Here is a 23,113-nt window from a genome sequence, read left to right as displayed (position 1 = left end):
GTTGTTGTTGATGTTTCTGTTGACATAGAGAAATAAATCTGGTTTTTATTATTTCTGTTGACTGTCAGGCTTAGTGGCTTACTCTCTTGTGTACTTATTGATATTTGTGAGCTTATTGCCTGATTTTGATCTATGGGAGCTCACTAGACCTAAACTGGTGAATGGGGAAGTTTTTCTCCAGAGAGAATTTGCTTTTGTTGGGAGGTAGGGCATGCCACCAGACTGAGACTACTTCAGCTTTCCTTTGAGGATCTCAGTGCAATGGGACAACCCTAGGCTCTCCTTCCTTGTAGTAGGGTTTTAAACTTTCATTTATATGACTAAGATGAAAAAGCTCAGTATTTTTTTCCCCATAAAAGGAAAACCCAGTTCTTTCCTACTGTATATTTTTTTCCTGTGAGTCTCTTTTACTACTCACACAAACACTTCACTTCTGACACTTCTGGTCACCAAATATATGGACGTTTCCCCCCACAACAACAAGCAATTCTTGGACACCTGCAGGGTATCCAAGAATTCAAGTCAATTCTGACACTATACCCAGAGGTAGCATCAGATTCCACAGGCTAAGTAAGGGCTCAGTCCCATAACAATCCCCCTACCTGTCCCCTGCCTTCAGATGCCAGTTACAAGCCCAGGTTATTACCAGTGCTTCTGACCAACCGGCTGTAGGTCCAAAATTCCAATGTCCCCTTCCTTGGGTTTGATTGATTTGTTAAAGCAGCTCACAGGACTCAGGGAAACACTTACTCATGTTTACCAGTTTATTAAAGGATATGACAAAGGATACAGATGAACATTTAGAGGGAAAAGATGAGTAGAAAAAGGTATAAGGGAAGAGGTGTGGAGCCTCCATGTCCTCTTTTCTATTATCTCACAATGACTAATCCTAAGGAAAACTTGGTTTAAATAAATTTTTTCTAAAGGACAGTTCTGTGAACAGATACCTTTAAAAAGTTATTTTTACTACTGTTATTTGTATTGCAGGATCCATCCATGACACAGTGGTACTTTATGTGTAAGATTTGACAGTTGGAAAGAAAATCATACTCTGAGACTATATTTCATTCTTTATGAAAATATCTAGAAATTAACTATGTGGCTTTGGTTTTTTCTATATTTCACAGAATTTCGTACTGGAAAAACCCAGCTCTCTCATACCCTCTGTGGTAAGGATACATAACAACCACAATAACGATAATAATCATGGCAATCACTTACTAATTTACTTTGTACTTGGTACTTTATATAATCTCATGTAATCTGAAATTTACAAGGAAACTAAACTGCCCATGGTTACACAAATACCAAAGCCAGTCTTTGAATGTGTGATGCTTGAGGTAATGTTATATGTGCTACACTTGGAACACCTGAATGGAAACAAGGAGGAAGTGAATGGGTATATGAATGTAGTGTTGTGTTGTTGGTGGGGAGAGGCCCTCACTGTCCATTTTACCCATTCCAGCTTTTCTATATTCTATCGACAAGAATGTCACAAAATCAGTTGAGACCTAGAATCTCTAACTTTACATGAAGTAAAGTTGGCCTTAAGAAAGATTTAAAAATAAATTTTTCTAAAACAAAATAAACAAAATACCTCCTTTTGTACAAAGGTGTTACTGTGCATTTCTTTGACCTAAGCAGAAGGAGCATGGGCACGCGATTAAGAAGCAGATTCTGGAATCAAAATACCTAGCTCCAGTCTTGGCTCTACTATTAATAACTGTATGACCTTGGACAAGTTGCTTCACCTTTCTAATTTTCCCCATCAGTAAAATAGGAATAATGATAGTGCCAAATTTAGGGTTGTTTTGAAAAATAAATGAAATAATACATGAACCTAATATAAAGAAATTCTTTAGTGTTATTTAATAATACTTATAATGAAAATGCATTTTAAAATTTGACATGCATTAATTGAAAGGTTACTTAAATGAGTTATAAAGCATAAATTATATTTGTGATTGTTTCTTATAGGAAGAAAGTAATAAATTCTATTCTTTAGGAGAACTAAAAATTGTGAGATATATTGACATTCTTTGTTGAATTACCATGCTGGTGGAATACTTATGGTTTTACCACTGGTTAGTAATATAAAAATATAATATGCTGTTTAGAAACTAAAGGATCATGACTTTTTGCCAGATTGACGAAAGAGTTGCAACCAACATAAATCCTATGTTAATTTATATATTTACTTGTGCAAAATTTATTCATTTCTATTAATATTATTTCATTTTTTTAATTGCTTCCTAGTGACAGCTCAACTTCCAGGAGCAGGTGGCTATTCAGGAGGAAAGATTATCTTCATTGATACAGAAAATACTTTGTAACCTTTTTATTTAAATAAGTTGCTAGCATAATAGTGTGATGTAGTAATGTTACTACAAAGAAAGTGTAAAATATATCATTTGTATAATCATCCCCTAAACCAGCAATAATGAGAAAAGCCACAGGGAAATCAGTTGTTGGTAAAGTTTTCAAATCACTTTTTATTTAAAAAGTTTCACTTCTTTAGATGTGTTTGGTGTAAAATTCACCAAATGAATACATGAGAGGAACTTATATTTTATTTGTTTTTTTTTTAAGATTTTATTTATTTATTTGACAGAGAGAGAGAGAGAGAGGGAGCACAAGCAGGGGGAACGGCAGGCAGAGGGAGAGGGAGAAGCGGGCTCCCTTGCTGAGCAGGGAGCCTGATGCAGGACTCTGGGATCATGACCTAAGCCAAAGGCAGACGCCCAACCGACTGAGCCACTCAGGTGCCCCTATTTTATTTGTTTTTAATCCTCTTACTTCTCCAAAGATGGTACTTAATAGTTAGGAAGAAGATTGTTGACTCACTCAAAGTCATGGTTCAAAATAAAGGGAAAGGAAAGAAGAGAACAAAAGCACAGAAAGGAAAAAGGCAGAACCTTACTGGGTCACAGAAAGAATTGTAGTTTAATTGAAATGTAAGATGTTTCAGAATTAAGGCTGGAAAGCTGATTTGGGTCTTAGATATGAAGGGCTTTAAAATCAGATGATGGGTATAAATTGATACTTTTGCAATATTCTAGGCAAGTAATGAGAGCTTGAGCTAAGCTGGAAGCGGGAGGAATAAAAAGAAAAGAACAAGGGGCGCCTGGCTGGCTTAGTCAGTGGAGCATGTGATTCTTGACCTCAAGGTTGTAGGTTCGAGCCCCATGTTGGGTGTAGAGATTACTTAAAAATAAGAATCTTAAAAAGAAAAAGGGGACAAGAAATATTGGGGAGGAAAATTGATAGGACTTGATGACTATATTTGGTAGACAAAGGAAAGAGAGGTTTGAGAAACTACTGTCAGGTTTTTTGTCTTATAATGGGAGAATAATGACTCTAAAGACAGAATTGGGAAGATCATGTTTCAGACAAAAGGTGTGTTTCATTTCAGTGTGTTAAAATATGAACAGGAGGACATCCACATGGCAGTTGGAAATGTTGGACTCTGTCTGAGAAGGGGTAGGGCCAGAGATATAGATGGAATAAACAGAAGGGCAAGAGAACTTAGAAGAGAGGAGAACTGAGAACATAACTTCCCAGTGTGCCTAAGTTTAGGAAGTGGGACTAAAAAAGAGGATGCCATAGAGACAGAGGAAGTAGGAGAAAATCTGGTTGTAGAAGCTGAGCAAAAGGAAAGTTTCAAGAAGAAAAGTGTAGTCAGCACTGTTCCACGAAGAGAGAAAGAAGGCACAAACTGAGAAAGATCACTGAGGTTTGAAATTAGGAATCCAAGAGCATTTGCAGTAAAGGAAGATGATGGAAGCTTGTTGCAAATAAACAGTAAAGAATGGAGCCAGTGTGTTATTAACCAACAAATAGAAGAAGAAATACAGTAGTTTGAGGTATCAGGTTCAGAGGAAATTGTTTTTAACAATAGAAAAGACTTGCACAAGTTTGTAAGGCCAGTCACAATGAAGCCCCAGCCTAGCTCTCCAAGCTCCTTCCTCACTATTACCACTGTTAGAGGCAAAGGGATACAATCTGTTCTAGTCCAGTATTATTGTCTCTAAAACATGAAAACATTGTACATCAGCAATTAGTTAGATTTAACTATAAAGGTATTCATTATAATTGGTCATTATGATTTCTTGCATCCCTAATTTTATTTCCTATATCTTTGTTTTATCGGAGTACCTACTCAAGTCATTCTTTCAGAAAAGTAATCTGGGTGGTAAGCTTTGAGCCCTAGCATGTCTGAAAATGCCTTTATTTTGCTCTCGCTCTTAAATGTGAATCTGGCCAGTCAGAGAAATTTGCATGGTGTATTTCTATCCTCCTTGGATATATGATCCGTCTATCCCTACTATCTATCCTTATCCTTCTGAATCATACAAATCCTTTAAGGCTCTCCTTTGAAGGCCTGCCTTTTCTAATCTTCTCCAATTACCCAACGTAAAAAACCTTGTCCTTCTTAATCTGTTATAGAATTTACTACCTAAAATACCGTCTTAGAAGGAAAAAAAAAAAAACAACAGAGAGCCATGTGCAGAAGACTTTATTTGGAAATAGCAGTCATAAGAAGACTCTGAAGGAGACTCCAAACTTGGGGAAGGAGGGTGGAATGCCACGTAGGGCTGTAGCAAGAGGAGCGCAGCTGGAGTTCAGCTCATTTCAGAAATAGTTGATTAAGAATGGTTCTTGAAAAGGGAGGAATGGTTCTTGCAGATGAGCAGCCACTGTTTGGGCAATTTGGATTTTATCAGGAATGGTAGAGAGGAGCAGTTAGGAGCCAAGTCTTATGCAAGAAGGAGGAGGGAGGACACAGCCGGGGGCGGCGGGGGGGGGGGGGGGGCGACCAGGACGTTCAAGAGCCCCAATGGAATGTTCTCATTCCTTTAGTTTCTTTCTTTTTTAAAAATATTTTATTTATTTAGAGAAAGAGAGCATGAGCAGGGGGAGGGGCAGAGGGAGAGGGAGAAAAAATCTCCAGCAGACTCCTCACTGAGTGCAGAGCCCATTGTGGGGCTCGATCCCAGGACCATGAGATCATGACCTGAGCTGAAACCAAAAGTTTGCTGCTTAACTGACTGTGCCACCCAGGCACCCCTCCTTTAGTTTCTCTTACATGTACACTGCTCTCTCTTGATATTTTCCTTTTTATATGTTTATAGTTTGCCTTCTTAATTATGTTTTACATTTACCTGTAATGTGGATTGTTTTATGACTCCTTATGTCTTCCACAAAGCATTGGTAGTTGGTTAAAATGGTAATCAATTCCATATAGTAATCGGTTAACAAATATTTATAAATTGATTTGAACTTCCCTTTAGCATAAGCCCAACTTTTACACTTTCAGTCACATGGTAACCAGGTTCTGTAAAAAGTGAAATACTGAAAAGCATTTTTACTGTGTCTTCCAATTCTTTGCCGTCTTTGACCTGTTCACCAAAAACATCTACTAGGTATACTCAGTAGCAATGGAAGATTTTAGTGGTTGTCACTGAAGCTCTGAAGGAAAGAACACATGTAGTGCATTAGGGTATAGACGGCTGGGGAATTGTGAAGACAATCCACTTCTACACATACGGAGCTGGTTGTAAACATCACAAATAAAATGGTAATTTGTCCTCATTTTACAGTTATAGTATGATCAGTACTATATAAACACTGTAAACAAAGTGAAATGAGAACACAGACATGGATGTTATTTTAGCTCACTTCACTTCAGAGAATACTGTAGGCATATTTGGGAATCACCAAAGACCTAAAAAAAATGTTGATTACTCCTTTATAGTTTAGATAGGATGTAAGTGATTATTAGCATCTTCAAAAATACCTTTGCAGGTACTCTGAATTTGCCTCCCTATGAATTTACTAATTTCAGAAAGCTAACACAAGTCCGTTAGAAGAAGGGAGATTTTAAACCCTAAACAAACCGAAAACAATAGGTTGATAATTTCCTTCTGACCCTTGAGATTCCTTTTTTTTTTAAGATTTTATTTTATTTTTTTATTTTTTATTTTTTTAAAGATTTTTATTTATTTATTTGAGACAGAGAGAATGAGAGAGAGAGAGCACATGAGAGGGGGGAGGGTCAGAGGGAGAAGCAGGCTCCCTGCCGAGCAGGGAGCCCGACGCGGGACTCAATCCAGGGACTCCAGGATCATGACCTGAGCCGAAGGCAGTCGCTTAACCAACTGAGCCACCCAGGCGCCCCTAAGATTTTATTTTTAAGTAATCTCTACACCCAACGTAGGGCTCGAACTCACAACCTTAAGATCAAGAGTCACACACTCGAGTGGGGCCTGGGTGTCTCAGTCGTTAAGCGTCTGCCTTCGGCTCAGGTCATGATCCCGAGGTCCTGGGATCGAGCCCCGCATCGGGCTCCCTGCTCAACGGGAAGCCTGCTTCTCCCTCTCCCACTCCCCCTGCTTGTGTTCCCCCTCTCGCTGTGTCTCTCTCTGTCAAATTAATAAATAAAAAATCTTAAAAAAAAAAAATTTGTTAAAAAAAAAAGAGTCACACACTCAAATGACTGAGCCAGGCACCCCGTGATCCTTGAAATTACTTATTGCTCCTTTGGTTTATGTAGTCAAATTTATCATTTGTTGGCAACTCATGGTTAACAGTATATTAAGTTACTTCATATCGAACAAGCGAGGAGTTTAAAGAGAGTGAATTAGTTCACTTTGAAGTGACTTAAATTATAATTCAGTGATATTATCTTCCTAGAATAGATCTATTTTTTACAGAACTGAGATCAAAAGAGAGTCACAAATCTTATTTTTTAGTTTTTCTCTTGTAAATGATTTGCTACATAATCCTGAGTCATTTGCCTAATCTCTGTCAGTGTCCTCATTTGTAAAATGTAATGTAGGCCATAACAACTAGCTTCCAAAGTTATTGTAAGGATTAGAGTATTTAGTATTTAAATTCATCACTGCCTCATCATTTCTATCACTGTTATCACTAACTAAGTTATTTATTAATTTGGGCACTTACGAAAAAGAAAAATCTGATACAGATTTTAAGTGATTATTAGCATCCTCCAGAATACCTTTGCAGGTACGATGTTTGCCTCTCTGTTAGTTTACTTACTTAAGGTATTATTTTTTGTAGTTGTTCTAAACTTTTTTTGGAATTGATTTATTGGATCCTTAATCTTGGCATACTCCAGCCGTCCAGATCGCCTTCGGGACATTGCTGACCGCTTCAACGTAGACCATGATGCAGTACTGGACAATGTCCTTTATGCACGTGCATATACTAGTAAGAGCCCCATGTAATTGGATGCTTGGGCTGTTTTAAGGTTGGCAGCACTGATTTGCTATTTGAGTGATACTTACAACATTTTGATGCTGTTCTGTTCTCTTTTCATTTTGCTTTCCTCCAAATTTATTTAGTCAGTCCACAAATTTTATCATCTGGCAAGCCCTGAGATACTAAAATGTCCTCAAATGATTTTTTGTTCTTGTCTTTGAAATGGAGAGTAACATTCTTTTTGGATAATGTAGCATTTGGCATGCATGCTAAGGCAGAATGTGAGATCATATTTAATAAAGCCATGAACAATTAAGAAAATCCTCTTATGACTCTCTTTTCCTTGACTCCAAGAACATAAATGATCTTAGCCTCTGCTTCTTCTAGCTGTTATAACATTTTCTCACTGCATTTCCCACCAGGTGAACATCAGATGGAGCTACTTGATTATGTAGCAGCAAAGTTCCATGAAGAAGCTGGCATCTTCAAGCTATTGGTACAAGCTTTTAAATACCACTCCCTCACAGAGCTGTTTAGCGTATTATTTTTCTTCTATTGATTCCAATCCAAATTAACTTCTTCTTTCCATTTCCATATTTCTTTTTACATTAATCCTGTGCAGATCATTGATTCAATAATGGCACTTTTTCGAGTGGATTTCAGCGGTCGTGGGGAGTTGGCTGAACGGCAGCAAAAATTGGCCCAGATGTTGTCACGACTCCAAAAAATCTCAGAAGGTAGATTTTTAAAATAAGTGGTGCTATCGGAATAGCATCTGTGACTGTTGAGTAGGCTTTGCAGAGAAGCTCAGAATAATGTCAGGAGGCAATACATGTTTAAAAATAAAATTACCTTCATGGGAATGCAATTCTTTTTTTTTTAAACCAAAATACTAATTCTAATACAATAAGTACCTAAATAGTAATAACAATAATAACTTTAAATAAATTAATTTATGTTATCAATGAAAAAATAGGAATGTAATATTGTTTATAAAATCAATTCGTAGCACAGTATTCCTAAACTCTGAAATCGAAGCAATGAACTTTTTATACTGCTATTCCCTTAGTTTCTTAATTTTATTTCTTGGTGCAGAATATAACGTGGCTGTGTTTGTGACCAATCAAATGACTGCTGATCCAGGAGCAACTATGACGTAAGCTCCAATATTCTGCTTTTGTATTTCACAAAGGTTAATATCAAAAGGGTTAGAGTGAAGAATAGAAAATAATTCCAAAATGATCAGTCCCAATGTGGGCACAAATATATCACAAATCACTCTATTGCTCAGTGAATATTACTTCATAATTGCAAATATCACTTGTTATCCAGAGTCTATTTTTCTCTAGTTCTTTATAGAATAAAGCAATAGTTTAACCATTTTTAGAGATACTTTGGGCTCCCCTTTTGTCTAGGGCTGAAAAGATATTGGAGAGCAAAAAGAAAACGATAAAAATTTATATTCCATATACATGAATGGCTTCTAGTCAGTATGATAAACTACCAGCCTAAAAACAAAAAAAGGAGGCTCTCTGCAGGATATACAAGAGATACATTTATAAGAGGTCCTATGAGAGAAGTCTCCTGTTAGAAGAAACAGAATTTCAGTTCACACTTAGGCATGTTCAGAATCTGTTGAGGTGTTTGTGCACATCACATACTTATTGATGGCTCTGCTTGACAGATGGCAGTGAACAGAAAGGCAAGGAGAGCTAAATAAAGTAGGATGATGAAAACAGAAAATTCAAAGAAAGATTAGTTGCCACCATCAAACATTTTGAGCATTATGTATCTGAATAAGCAATCAAAATAACCCTGAATTCATGATGTCAATCTTTCCAACAAGTTTTTATTTAGAAAATTGTTTAACCAGAGAAAAGTTGCAAGATTAGTACAACGAATATACATATATCATTCAGCTAGGTTTTTCTATTGTAAACATTTGCCACATTTTTTCTCTCTCGTGTTTTGTATGTCCGTGTGTGTGCATGTGTGTAAACTCTCTTTCTCCGTACGTACACACACATACTCAAATATATATGTGTGTATTTTTTGTGAACCACTTGAGAGGTTTTCCACCTGAACCATTGAGGATTATTTACAGACATTATGACACTTCCCCTCTTAATAATTGAGCATATTTCTTTTTTTTTTTTTTTTTTAATTTTTTTATTGTTATGTTAATCCCCATACATTACATCATTAGTTTTAGTATAATTGAGCATATTTCTTGTAAGAACAAGAACATTAGGGGCGCCTGGGTGGCTTAGTCGTTAAGCGTCTGCCTTCGGCTCAAGTCATGATCCCAGGGTGCTGGGATCGAGCCCCGCATCCGGCTCCCTGCTCGGCGGGAAGCCTGCTTCTCCCTCTCCCACGCCCCCTGCTTGTGTTCCCTCTCTTGCTATGTCTCTCTCTCTGTGTCAAATAAATAAAATCTTAAAAAAAAAAAGAACAAGAACATTCTCCTACACAACCACAGTATAACTATCACCGTCAAGAAATTTAACACTGGCACACTAGTGTTACCTAATATACATTTATATTCCAGCACCTCCAATTGTCTCAAAAATGTCTGTTATAGTTGCCGGGGTTTTTTAATTTTGTTTTTGATTCAGGACTAATTGAGTATCAAACACTGCATGGAGTTGGTTGTCTTGTCTCTTTAGTCTCCTTTAATCAGAACGGCTCTTCAGCGTTTGTTAAGCTTTTATGACACTGACAGTTTTGAAGAGCACAGGCCAGCGGTTTTTCAGAATGTCCCTCAATTTGGAGGGTATTTTTCCTCATGATTTAAAATGTTAAACACTTTTGGCAGGAAAATTACATAAGCAATATTATGGCCTTCTCCATAGATCATATCAGGAGGCATACGATGGCGGTTTGTCCCATTATTAGTGATGTGAAGTTTGATCATGTGATTAAGATGGTGTTCACAAGATTTCCCCATTGTAAAAGACCTTTTCACCTTTATAATGAATAAGTAATTTGTGGGGTATGTAAGAGTAATCTGAGACACCTGGAAATATCATGTTCTGCAATAAGCTCGCACCAATTGGTTTTAGCCTCCATTGAAGGTTCTTGCTTAAATCAATTATTACTCTAATGATTGCAATATAGTTTTATTTAAAACCAAGACAATACATCATTTAGTAGCAGATAAACGGGTCATTGACATATGTGTTTGAAGATATTTGATATGCCAATGTAAATTTTGTAAATCGTACTGAAACGAACATGTCTCTCTTTAGGCATTTTCTTTGTTTTTGTTTTTTTTTTAGGTTTTATTTTTAAGTAATCTCTACACCCAATGTGGGGCTCGAACCCACAACCCTGAGATCAAGCGTTGCACACTCCACTGACCAAGCTAGCCAGGCACCCCTATTTTTTTATTTTTTAAAAGATTTTATTTTTAAGTAACCTCTTTACCCAGTGTGGCTCAAACCCACAACCCTGAGATCAAGAATCATATGCTCCACTGACTGAACAAGCCAGGCGCCCCACTTCAGGCATTTTCTACACTAACCCTAAGAGTATTGCTGCATCTTCTGCAATATGTATATCTCACTTTTCAATACCCTTTTATGAGTACTTTCTACTTAATCACAGGAGATTCCAATGTGAAAAATATTAATTACATGAATGGTATTAAGCAAGTTAAAAAGACTGAGGGGGGGAAATCAATCATTTATTCATCCAATAAATACTTTTTGAAAATCTATGTATCAAGATTCTGGGAATTCACTAGTGCACAAAAGACACTATGTGCCTTGCCTACATAAAGAAGAAAATAAATGATGTCCGTTTAACTCAGAATTGTGAGGACTTGGTAGGTCAGGTATTGTCTGTGGTCCTTGAGTAGTTAAGGCAATCTTCTCCGTTTTATAGGGTGTCTTTCATGCACAGGACAGAAAGTACTTCACAAAGAGAATAATTTTAAACTGAAGAGAAATGGAAGATTTTCAGGGCTCACTTTAAAAAGAGAAAATGACTCATTGGCTCAGAGGGAGGAAGTGGGTTGCATTCAAATAAAACAGTACAAGTTAAAGAGCAATGTTCTTTCTTCAGGTGTGGGGAGGGAACACTGCAGAGGCCAAAACTGTCTATCTGGGGTTAGAAGGCAAAGGAAATCTGTGGAAATTAGGTCAGATAGGGGTTCTTTTTCTTATATTTGTAGAAAATTTCAAAAAGAGTAAAACCATTTTGAATTGACTCCAATAAAACAACGAAAGGAGACATAGAGATATGATGGAAAGAAACAATTGTAGGAGCTGGAGAGGGGAGATTTATAGTGAAGTGAGCTGAGAGCCAGACAAGATAGCAAAGGCTAGGACTTTTGTTGGGTGACTCTGCTTTGAAACTTCATCTCCCCCACCAAGCCAAATTGTGAGGAATCAAGGTTCACTATAATTATGATTAATATATTCTAAAGTATATTAAATTATAACAATATAAATTAAATGTATGTCTTTATATAAAGCACATAGATTGCCACAACTAAATGAAAAAGAAATAAAAAACAGTACAGTTTTAAACTAAAGAATCTCAAATGCTATTAGAAAACCTCCCATAAAGCAAATCTTTGTTTCTCAGTGTTAAAGAACTCCAAGCTGCAGCTTGCCTGGGACCTGTCAGAGAAATATCACTATAATTGGTATGAGTCCCCGAGTATGCTGACAATAATTGAGGCTTATATCCCATGCATTATACTTGACGGCACATCGTATTAAAAAGGAACAAAATTATAGAGGCAAGGAGCTGCTGTATGATACAGCAGAGCATTAGCTCCTAGACAAGGCTTACAGATACAGATTTTAGAACTAAAATGATCCAGTTGATGAAGGCCTGGAGATAAAAAGTGAAAAGTATCAGCCTGCGAAGCTCCACACCAGGGCAGATGATATGAGTGACAAATAAGACCATGATGTAGCCACCTACTTTGTGTATTTGTTTAGCTAAAACAAAAAGTTATCTTAGAACATTTGCAGTCTTGTAAATGTGCAGTCAGTTTGTTCTCTAAGGGTGTCACCCACTGATCCAACATCATTTGCGTAAATTAAGAAGCAGTATGGTTAAAGAAAAAACATTAAGCCAAGTTCACCAGCGTGGTGACCTTGAGTAAGTCATTTAAACTGTTTGAACTTCAGGGGCACCTGGCTGGCTCAGTCAGAAGAGCATGTGACTCTCACGGGGCGCCTGGGTGGCTCAGTTGGTTAAGCGACTGCCTTCAGCTCAGGTCATGATCCTAGAGTCCCGGGATCGAGTCCTGCATCGGGCTCCCTGCTCAGCAGGGAGTCTGCTTCTCCCTCTGACCCTCCCCCCTCTCATGCTTTCTCTCTCTATCTCATTCTCTCTCTCAAATAAATAAATAAAATCTTTAAAAAAAAAAAAAGAAGAGCATGTGACTCTTGATCTTGGGGTTGTGAATTTGAGCCCCACTTAAATAAAAGAAAAACTTTAAAAATAAGTTAAGTAAAAATAAACTATATGAACTCCATTAAGAGATTAAGAGGTCTTTTATTTATTGATTGCTTACCATGTGCCAGGTGCTTTTATGCTTTATCTGTATAATTCTCTCATCACCCCAACTCAGCCTCCTTGGGCCTCCCTGTTTTTCCTATGAAGCCGGTCTCAGAATGTTGCTACATTCTATGCCCCTCCCCCAAGCCCCAGAATTTTTCTGCATATTTTATGAGAAAATGGCAGGGTGGGGAGATTACTTAACAAAACTTCTTAAACGTACCCCTTATTATTCTTTTACTTTTTTTTTTTTTTAAGTAGGCTCCATGCCCAGTGTGGAGCCCGATACAGGGCTTGAACTCTTAGGGCTTGAACTCATGACCCTGAGATCAAGACCTCTGAGCTAAGATCAAGAGTCAGACACTTAACTGACTGAGCCACCCAAGTGTCCCTAAACATAGCCCTTTTCAAAAACCATCTCTTCTTGGGGCGCCTGGCTGGCTCAGTTGATGGAGCATGCAACTCTTGGTCTCAGAGTTATAAGTTCAAGCCCTAAATTAGGTGTAGAGATTACTTAAAAATAAAATATTAAAAAAAAAAGTCTCTTCTTTCCCCCAAATTTTCTCTTTTTGCAGTACTCTTCTTTCCCTATCTTCCCCTATCTCAAAGAATCTTCCTCATTCTTGGGCATGTTCACTCAGCCTTTCTCTCCTCAATAGACCCGTTCTCAAAAATTCCATCCAAAAGCTTACCCTGCAGCAAGTCCAAAGTACCAGGAGTTCCAGCTGTCCCTCAGGGACAGTACCAATTTTTGTGCGGGCCCCTGAAAGTCCCCACTCCAACCAGTAGTTGAAGTAGATACTATTATTATTCCTAATTTGAAAAGGACGAAACAGAGGCTCAGAGTATCTACTTCCTCAATCATCCAGTTTATTTGTTTATTTTTAAAGATTTTATTTATTTATTTGACAGCGACACAGCGAGAGAGGGAAAACAAGCAGGGGGAGTGGGAGAGGGAGAAGCAGGCTTCCTGCCGAGCAGGGAGCCCGATGCGGGGCTCGATCCCAGGACCCTGGGATCACGACCTGAGCTGAAGGCAGACGCTTAACGACTGAGCCACCCAGGTGCCCCTCAATCATCCAGTTTAAAAATGGGAGCCTGGGGGTGCCTGGGTGGCTCAGTTGGTTAGGCATCTGCCTTCCGCTTTGGCATCCGGCTCCTTGCTCCTGGGGGGGGCGGGGGGGGCTGCTTCTTCCTCTGTCTGCCACTCCCTCTCTTTCTGTCAAATAAGTAGATAGATAAAATCTTTGAAAAAAAATAAATAAAAAATGAAGGGGCTCCCTCTGGCCAAGTCTGGGACATTTAACTAACTAACTAAATAAATAAATAAATAAAAACGGGAGCCAGGATTTGAACCCAGGTATCTTTGATTTCAGAGTTAATGCTCTTTTAACCTCACTGTGCTACCCTCCCTATCCCACTCCTAGGAAAATATCACCTGCCCTACCATCACCATAATTTTGTACTTCATGACCCCAGCATGCTGGTTTGAAGTTGGGAGGTCAGGCTGCTCTGGGTCTTACCCTCAACGATGTAATACACTATGTCCTGTTCAATCAGATGGGGATAAATGACACAGTCTCTCTTGGCCCCTCTTTATTCCTAATATCCACGCCTCTCTCTTCCTCCTACCCATCATACTCTCCCATCCCCTGAGAAAAGGAGGAAAGAAGAGAAGAAAATATGAAAGAAGGGTAAATAAGAATAGGCTGAAGGAGGAATGTGGGTGGTTTTCTGAAGCTGTTTTACTAGGTCAGAAATAGAAGTAAATTAAAGCCCTCTAAAAGGATGCGGAATGCTACATCTTCTTGTACTTTACCTCAAGCCTTGGTTATAATTGCTAGAATACTCGAGGTTGAAAGAAACTTTAAGAAAATTTCTTGGTCTACATGTCACTGAAAGAGTGGCTGTTTTAACTGAATCATTTAATTAAATAACCAGAGCTACCATTTATTGAGTATCTCTTATGTGCCAAGGTTAGTGTTAAGATAGAGCTAATGTACATAAATGACCTGGCACAGCTCCTGGCATGTAGTAGGCTCTCAATGAGTTATATCTTGAGTCCTTATGACAGCCCTAAGAGGTGAGATCTTTTTGTTCCCATGTTATAGGTAAAGAAACCGAGGTTCATAAAGTTAAGTAACTAGCCCAAGGTAACATTGATCATACATGTTTGAGTCAGGATTGGAAAAGCAGATAATTATGGTCACTGGGCTAATGCCTTACTTAAACTATTTCATTTTATTCTTACAAATACCCTACCAGTTAGGGACCATTATTACTCCCCATTTAAAATAAAGAAACAGGGGCGCCTGGGTGGCTCAGTCGTTAAGCGTCTGCCTTCGGCTCAGGTCATGATCCCAGGGTTCTGGGATCGAGCCCCGCATTGGGTTCCTTGCTCGGCAAGGAGCCTGCTTCTCCCTCTCCCATTCCCCCTACTTGTGTTCCCTCTCTAGCTGTCTCTCTCTCTGTCAAATAAATAAAAATCTTTAAAAAAATAAAATAAAATAAAATAAAGAAACAGACACTTACAATGCTTAAGCAATTTTCCTGAAGTCACATGGCTGGCTGGTAAGCCAAAACTTGAACCCGGTCTAACTCCAAAGCTCATACACCACACAGTACATCAAGGCCATCTATGCCTGGAGAGAGGTTGGCAAGCTGTTGAGAAACTTTGCAGGATGTATCCATTACCCTGGTGAATTGACCAGAGTTCAGGACTCTCAGCCTTATAGGCAGAGATTTGATTTGGTCACCTGCTGAGAGCCAATCCATTTCTTAGGGGAAGATTCACATTAATCAAGCTCAAGAGAGTGAAAGAGCAGAGGGCCAGTTTACTGACAATGAAAAATGTAACTACATTTGAGTTTCTTGACCAGTGCATTCTCTACCTGTAGGCAGACCTTTATAGGAATTCAAGTTTTAATCTAAAGTTATTCACTAAATATGGAATCGAAGCAAAAGGAAATATTTGGATGAGTTAAGAGCATCTGCCATGGAGTAAGGACTCAATAAATCCTAGGTGTTATTATTACTAATGCCCATCTGCATCAGAGGAGAGAGAAATCATGAATCCCCTAAACTTACATGAAAAGTTCATGTATATACATATGTGCATTTTTCTGGGGGAGGGTCTGTATCTTTTATTAAATTATCAAAGTGTTAGTGACCTATAAGAAAGGTTAAGAGCCATAAATTCTACACAGAATCATGAACACCTTGATGGAACAAGTAAAATTTGAATTGGCTTGATATTCTCCCAGAGCTAAGGTTGTTATAGAATGTGGTAATCAATTTTGATTAAGTATAACCTCTTTATGAGTCACTTTTGAGGACATTTTTCTTCCAATAATATATTTCCTATATGTTTTTTTAGTACTTTTGGACATTCTATAATGTATTTCCCCATTTAGTTCATTCAAAATCATCTCCCTTTGGAGATAACTTTTTTTTTTTTGAGATAACATTCTTTTTTTTTTTTTTTTAAAGATTTTATTTATTTATTTGACAGAGAGAGACACAGCGAGAGAGGGAACACAAGCAGGGGGAGTGGGAGAGGGAGAAGCAGACTTCCCGCAGAGCAGGGAGCCCGACGTGGGGCTCGATCCCAGGACCCCGGGATCATGACCTGAGCCGAAGGCAGACGCTTAACGACTGAGCCACCAAGGCGCCCCTGAGATAACATTCTTAACATCCAGGCTCTTCACCTAGAGTAATCAGTAACAAGCAGTAGCACCTATTTTCTTTTGTGCACAAGGTACCACATTGGTCACAGCAAACAATAATTTGCTAAAAAAAATCATGGCTATACATCTAAAAGCTCCACCTTCCTGCTCTTCTTTAGATTATCAGCAATGGGGTGGGAATAGGATTACTTCAATTAAAGAGAAATTCTCTCTCCTTTTACATTTGCCTTTCTGTCAGAAGCTCCTTGAATTATAGCTTCTTTGAAGATGTGTATACAAATCTGTATCCAAAAGAATGTAGATCAGGGAGACCCAAATTCAAAAGCTCCTTGAATTATATAGCTTATTTGAAGATGTGTATACAAATCTGTATCCAAAAGAATGTAGATCAGGGAGACCCAAATTGTCCTCTCCTCTGTTCATTCACCAATATTTATACAGTGCCTTTTATATTATAGGCACTTTTCTAGGCACTGGAGTTACAAAGATGAATAAGGATTTAGAGTATAGTAGGGGAATGAGAACTATAAATTAAAAATCACAATGTGGGGGTGCCTGGCTGGTTCAGTTGGTGGAGCATGTGGCTCTTGATATCAGAGTCATGAGTTTAAGCCCCATATTGGGTGTGGAGCCTACTTAATTAAAAAAAAAATTACAATGTAGTGTGCTTTCAAAGAGGAATATACGGTGATATGAGAGCACGGACAAGAAGGCTGTACTCTGTTTCAGAGGATCAAGTAAGGTTTCCAAGAGGGATGACACTGGATGGGTGAGTAGGAACTAAATGAACAAACACAGTGGGAAAAGAGCTTTCGTTTACAGGGAATTGTGTGTGCAAAGGCATCAAGGTGTAAGAGGACTTGTTGGAAGAAGGAAAAAGCAAAGTTTGAGAGGGAAGAAGAAAGGATGACTACAACTGTAGAGAAGTATATAAGCAGCAAATAGAAAGAAGGGGAAATTGAGGGAGCTTTTTCCTGAGAACACTCATTTCTTTTTCACAAAGAAGCAAGCTTTGTCAGGGCGCCTGGGTGGTTCAGTCGGTTAAGCATCTGCCTTTGGCTTGGGTCATGATCTCAGGGTCTTGGGATCTAGTCTCATGTCAGGTCAGGCTCCCTGCTCAGTGGCGAGTCTGCTTCTCCCTCTGCCTGCACCCCCTCTCTTGCAAAAATAAATAAAAACTTTATTTTTATTTTTTATTATTTTTATTTATTTATTTGACAGAGACAGCGAGAGAGGGAACACAAGCAGGGGGAGTGGGAGAGGGAGAAGCAGGCTTCCTGCTGAGCAGAGAGCCCTACGCGGGGCTCAATCTCAGGACCCCGGGATCATGACCTGAGCCTAAGGCAGACACCTAACGACTGAGCCACCCCGGCGCCCCAAAATAAATAAAATCTTAAAAAAAAAAAAAAAGAAGCAAGCTCTGTCATCCAAGATGAAGGGACAAGAATGGAAAAGGGGGCTTAAGGAGACTAACCATGCTCATGTAGGAGAATTACTAAGCAGTACTGAGAGACCATCTGAGAGAAGCAGTAACATAGCTGTTGAAAGTTCTCTCCACCCATTTAGCTTCTTGTCTCCTCTTGATAGAAATTTCTAATTGGTGTACCTTCTGTGGAAGCACCAGTCTTTCTACAGTCCAGTATTCTCCTTGATATTTTTATAACATCCATATTTTACGTTCAAAAATATCTTTGAGCACCCACTGTGTAGCTCGTTGCCACAAAGTTAAAATACAGTGTTTAAATACAAAGTTAAATACAGCTGGTTGCTACACTCTTAAATACTGTGTCTGCCCTTAAGGAGCTTAGTGACGGCTAATAGAAGAGAGATTGAAGGGAAATATAGAAGGTGAATAATAATAGCACTAAAGGCACAATATGAAACGTACATTAGGGAAGCGTAAGTATAGTATTTGCAAGTTCAGAGTCCTAGCCCTGTTTGATATCATCAGGGCACATCTATATAGAACATAGGATTCTTTTAAGACCCTGAAGAACCACCGATCACCTGGAAAATTCGGAGCCATTCCATTAAAAAGAGTGGCATTGAACTGTAAGCATTCCATAGACAGCTCAACTCTAGCTATTTCATCCAATTGAGATCACTTTATTGCTTTACCCCTTCAGCGGCCTGCAGAAAGCAACCTAGCCTTCTGACTTATTTTTTTTATTAACATTCCACTTAGTTAACATACTGTGTAATATTAGTTTCTGGTGTACAATTTAGTGATTCAACACGTCCATACATCACCCGGTGCTCATCACAAGTGCCCTCCTTAATCCACATCACCTATTTAAGCCATTCCCCACCTCTCCCTTCTGGTAACCATCAGTTTGTTCTCTATAGTTAAGAGTCTGTTTCTTGGTTTGCCTCTCTTTTTTTCCGCTATGATCATTTGTTTTGTTTCTTAAATTCCACATATGAGTGAAATCATATGGTATTTGTCTTTCTCTGACTGACTTATTTTGCTTAGCATAATACTGTCTAGCTCCATACACGTCATTGCAAATGGCACTATTAGGTATTTACCCAAAAGATACAAAAATACTAATTCGAGGGGATTCATGCATCCTGATGTTTATAGCAGCATTATCAACAATAGCCAAATTATAGAAAGAGTGCAAATGTCCATCAACTGATAAATGGATAAAGATGTAGTATATGGCCTTCTGACTTCTTAACTGCTGTCAGTCTCAACTGCCCAGCTACTACTTTCTTGATAGTGGTTCACTCCCAAACTAACTTTCTGTGTTTGTTTCAACGTTGGACCTGCTGAATCTTAACGAATCCTATCCAGTCCCAGCCAGGGATCTTCTGGTCCGAACTCCTGAGCCATTTAACCAAGCAGCAGTTTATAAGCAGACTCATGCTGTTATCAGCAGACTCCTTTACCAGAGAGCTTCTTACCCCCACCACCCTTCAATCTATTTAACCTCATGCCAGTCAGTTACATCCTTACTACACCATGCCTCATACTTAGAGTAACCAGAATCCTGAACACCTTCAAGGAACAAGCAGAATTTAAACTGACTTGTAACCATATTCTCCCAGAACTGAGGTTATTAGGCTATGTCACAGTTTATTTTGATCAAGTATAATCTCTTAGTTTATTTTTTTATTAAATTTCTTTTTTTTTTTTTTAAGATTTCATTTATTTATTTGACAGAGAGAGACAACGAGAGAGGGAACACAAGCAGGGGGAGGGGGAGAGGGAGAAGCAGGCTTTCCGCGGAGCAGGGCGCCCGATGCGGGGCTCAATTCCAGGACCCTGGGATCATGACCCGAGCCGAAGGCAGCCGCTTAACGACTGAGCCACCCAGGCGCCCCTAACCTGTTAGTTTATATTCAGTTCCCTTTATTGATGATTTCAAAGCCTAGGTTTTCTTCGGCATCAACTGGGACGATTATGTGGGGGTTTTTCCCCTTTATTCTTTTGATCTGGTATATTACACTGATGATTTTCCTTTGTTGAACCACTCTTGCATTTCTAAAATAAATCCTACTTGGTCATGCTGTATAATCCTTTTAATATGCTGCCAGATTTGGTTTGCTGGTATTTTGTTGATGCTTTAAAGCTCCTAGGCTTTTTTTTTTTTTTTTTTTTAAAGATTTTATTTATTTATTTGAGAGAGAGCATGAGAGGGGGGAGGGTCAGAGGGAGAAGCAGACTCCCTGCCGAGCAGGGAGCCCGATGCGGGACTCGATCCCGGGTCTCCAGGATCATGACCTGAGCCGAAGGCAGTCGCTCAACCAACTGAGCCACCCAGGCGCCCGCTCCTAGGCTTTTTTAAAGGATTCACTATTAGGGTTATTAAGAACACTTCACTTCTTGCCAAGTGAGTGTTAGTCCCCTAGTGAATATATCTCTCAAGATGAGTATCAACAATATTTGTAACTACCTTGCAATCATAATATATTTTTTGAATTCAGACATAGTAAAAACTTATCTTTTCTGTATCCTCCTTTAGAAGAATAAACTTTGAGCATCAGTGATAAAGACAAAGTCATTTCCAAAATTATTCTCACTGCAAATTCATAACGAGTGCAAAGTTGAAGGCTTCCAACATACAGTTAATGAACAAGAAGGAGGTTCTCAATCTGTTCTCATTTACATCATGACCTCATAGGGATAATTGGGCATTTCTTATTCATTAGACTAAAATCGTGCTTGGCACATAGTAGGCCATTTTTTAAAAGATTTAGTTATTTATTTATTTGACAGCGAGAGAGGGAACACAAGCAGGGGGAGAGAGAGAGGGAGAAGCAGGCTTCCCGCGGAGCAGGGAGCCCGATGCGGGGCTTGATCCCAGGACCCTGGGATCACGACCTGAGCCAAAGGCAGACACTTAATGACTGAGCCACCCAGGTGCCCCAGTAGGCCATTTTTTAAAAAAGATTTTATTTATTTATTTGACAGAGAGACAGTGAGAGAGGGAATACAAGCAGGGGGAGTGCGAGAAGGAGAAGCAGGCTTCCTGCTGAGCAGGGAGCTCAATGTGGGACTCGATCCCAGGACCCCAGGATCATGGCCCGAGCCAAAGGCAGATGCTTAACGACTGAGCCACCCAGGTGCCCCATAGTAGGCCATTAATAAATATTTCTTTTTTTTTTTTTTAAGATTTTATTTATTTATTTGAGAAGAGAGAACTTGAGCCAGGCGAGGGGCAAGCAGATACCCTGCTCAGTGCGGAGCCCGATCCTAGGACCCTGAGATCATGACCTGGGCCTAAGGCACTGAGCCACCCAGGCGCCCCCTAGCCACACTTTACATACTTGGTTGTCAAGGGACATTTCTATCACTGCAGAAAGTTCTGACAGTGCTATGCATGATCTGACAGGTGGGGGAATTCAGTCCTTCACAAATCAGAAACACAACAGCAGTAGAGCCGAAAGGTCTCACATTTATTACTGAACCAGCCTACTGGTGCAGAGACATAGTCACAGAGAAAAATCATTTCCATGATAAGACAAGTCTATGGCCAGGTAGGAAGGATGTTTACAGAATGATAGAACACATGATCTTCACGCAGCTTAATTAAATATGTGTGCCAATTAAGTGTGTCATTTCATGATGTGTGATGCCTTATAGACCCAGCTTGGTTCTTCTCCACTGCCTCCTCTTGGAGTTGTACCTGATCTTATTACTAGTTTTCATCCGAATCCACTGGGGAATGGGATGATTCTGCTTTTGTTTCTTGGCCAGGAATCGCTTGATTCTGAAAGTCTCGTGAGAACACATGGCGAGAAGCAGCCAGCCACGCAGAGCAGGATGGTGGCAAAAAAGAGAAAGCAGTAAATATTTCTGATAAATGAATGAATGAATAAATAAATTCAGTCTTTGTATTTTGTAAAGAAGAAAAATTGCTTACCCCCAAGAATTATCCTAAGACAATGAATAACATTTTATTTGTGTTTTTTCCTTTTAAAAAAGCAATCAAAACATGAACTGTACATCATAGGACTCTCAGAAGCCTAAACAGGATGGCAAGGGGGTATAGAGCAGCTCCAATCCATACCCCACTCCATAGTTAACGAACGAGCCTATGCTTGCGTAGAACACACACCTACCCCGGGGCGCCTGGGTGGCTCAGTCGTTAAGCGTCTGCCTTCAGCTCAGGTCATGATCCTGGGGTCCTGGGATCGAGCCCCGCATCAGGCTCCCTGCTCAGCGGGAAGCCTGCTTCTCCCTCTCCCGCTCCCCCTGCTTGTGTTCCCTCTCTCGCTGTGTCTCTCTCCGTCAAATAAATAAATAAAATCCTTAAAAAAAAAAAAAGTTATAAAAAAAAGAACACACACCTACCCCATCTCCTGCTGTGCTCCACAGAAAAATTGCCTTATAATTGCAGGTTTTACTGTATATAGTCCCTATGATGAAACCTAAAAAGGTGTTTTATTAATTCAGTTTTCAGGCAGACCCCAAAAAACCCATCGGGGGACACATTCTGGCTCATGCTTCAACAACAAGAATAAGCTTGAGAAAAGGAAGAGGAGAACTGAGAATTGCCAAGATTTATGACAGGTAAATATTTTCTTATTTTTAATCAGTTTCTTGGGCATATGGCATTAAATAGAATTGCCTCTCCTGAGAGGCTGTAATTCTACCACTAGCAGATCCTACATGTCTGAATTTCCTTCTCAAAAAGTATTCACTCCATTGGGAAGTCCCTACTATGGACTAGGTTCTAGGGATTCAGGGATTCTGTTGACATATAGACTTGGTCCCTGACCTTCCAAAGCTTACAGTGAAGCTAGATAGCAAAAGAATGATTCCAGTTGAAGTGTGGTCAGTGCAGGGAAAGTATAGAATATGGTAGAGATATATTCTTCTTTCTTCTGCCAGGTTTGTTTTTTGGGGTTTTTTTGGGGTTTGTTGTTGTTGTTGTTTTTAGGTTTTAGTTTAAACATCACTTCCACAGGGAACCTGTCCCTAACCCTTCAGTCTGAGCTGTACCCTATATTATAATTTATATTTTCTCACGGTACTTTACTTATTTAATAAGAATTATAAACAATACATTTTTATAAGAGACCTACTACACACCAGCTGTTCTAGGTTCTGGAGATAGAGCAGTGACTAAAACAGAAAGACAAGGCCCTGCTCTCATAGAGCTTATATTCTACTGGTAATGATTTATGTAATGCATGCCATCCAGCTAGACAGCAAATACCCCGAGGACAGGGACATGATT

General features: G+C 39.2%; 2 protein-coding genes across 2 annotated transcripts in view; one reads left to right on the top strand and one right to left on the bottom strand.

Moving 5' to 3' along the window:
• DMC1 (DNA meiotic recombinase 1) overlaps nt 1-23,113 on the top strand; it is a 46,433-nt gene that overhangs the window by 18,457 nt on the left and 4,863 nt on the right. The window contains exons 7-13 of the mRNA XM_032416660.1: nt 1,128-1,169; nt 2,257-2,329; nt 7,139-7,230; nt 7,644-7,717; nt 7,844-7,958; nt 8,317-8,377; nt 22,327-22,443. Of these exons, the coding sequence (XP_032272551.1) occupies nt 1,128-1,169; nt 2,257-2,329; nt 7,139-7,230; nt 7,644-7,717; nt 7,844-7,958; nt 8,317-8,377; nt 22,327-22,443 (574 nt within the window). The remainder of the gene's footprint in view (nt 1-1,127; nt 1,170-2,256; nt 2,330-7,138; nt 7,231-7,643; nt 7,718-7,843; nt 7,959-8,316; nt 8,378-22,326; nt 22,444-23,113) is intronic.
• On the bottom strand, nt 21,508-21,663 carry LOC116639920 (60S ribosomal protein L39-like). Its single transcript, XM_032416661.1, has one exon. The coding sequence runs from the start codon at nt 21,661-21,663 to the stop codon at nt 21,508-21,510; it is 156 nt and encodes a 51-aa protein (XP_032272552.1).

Source organism: Phoca vitulina, unplaced genomic scaffold (genome assembly GCF_004348235.1).
Source record: "Phoca vitulina isolate PV1807 unplaced genomic scaffold, GSC_HSeal_1.0 scaffold19, whole genome shotgun sequence".
In the NCBI taxonomy this organism is placed as follows: Eukaryota; Metazoa; Chordata; class Mammalia; order Carnivora; family Phocidae; genus Phoca; species Phoca vitulina.
The sequence above is the reverse complement of the archived record's forward strand: the minus strand, read 5'-3'. Positions and strand labels throughout refer to the sequence as shown.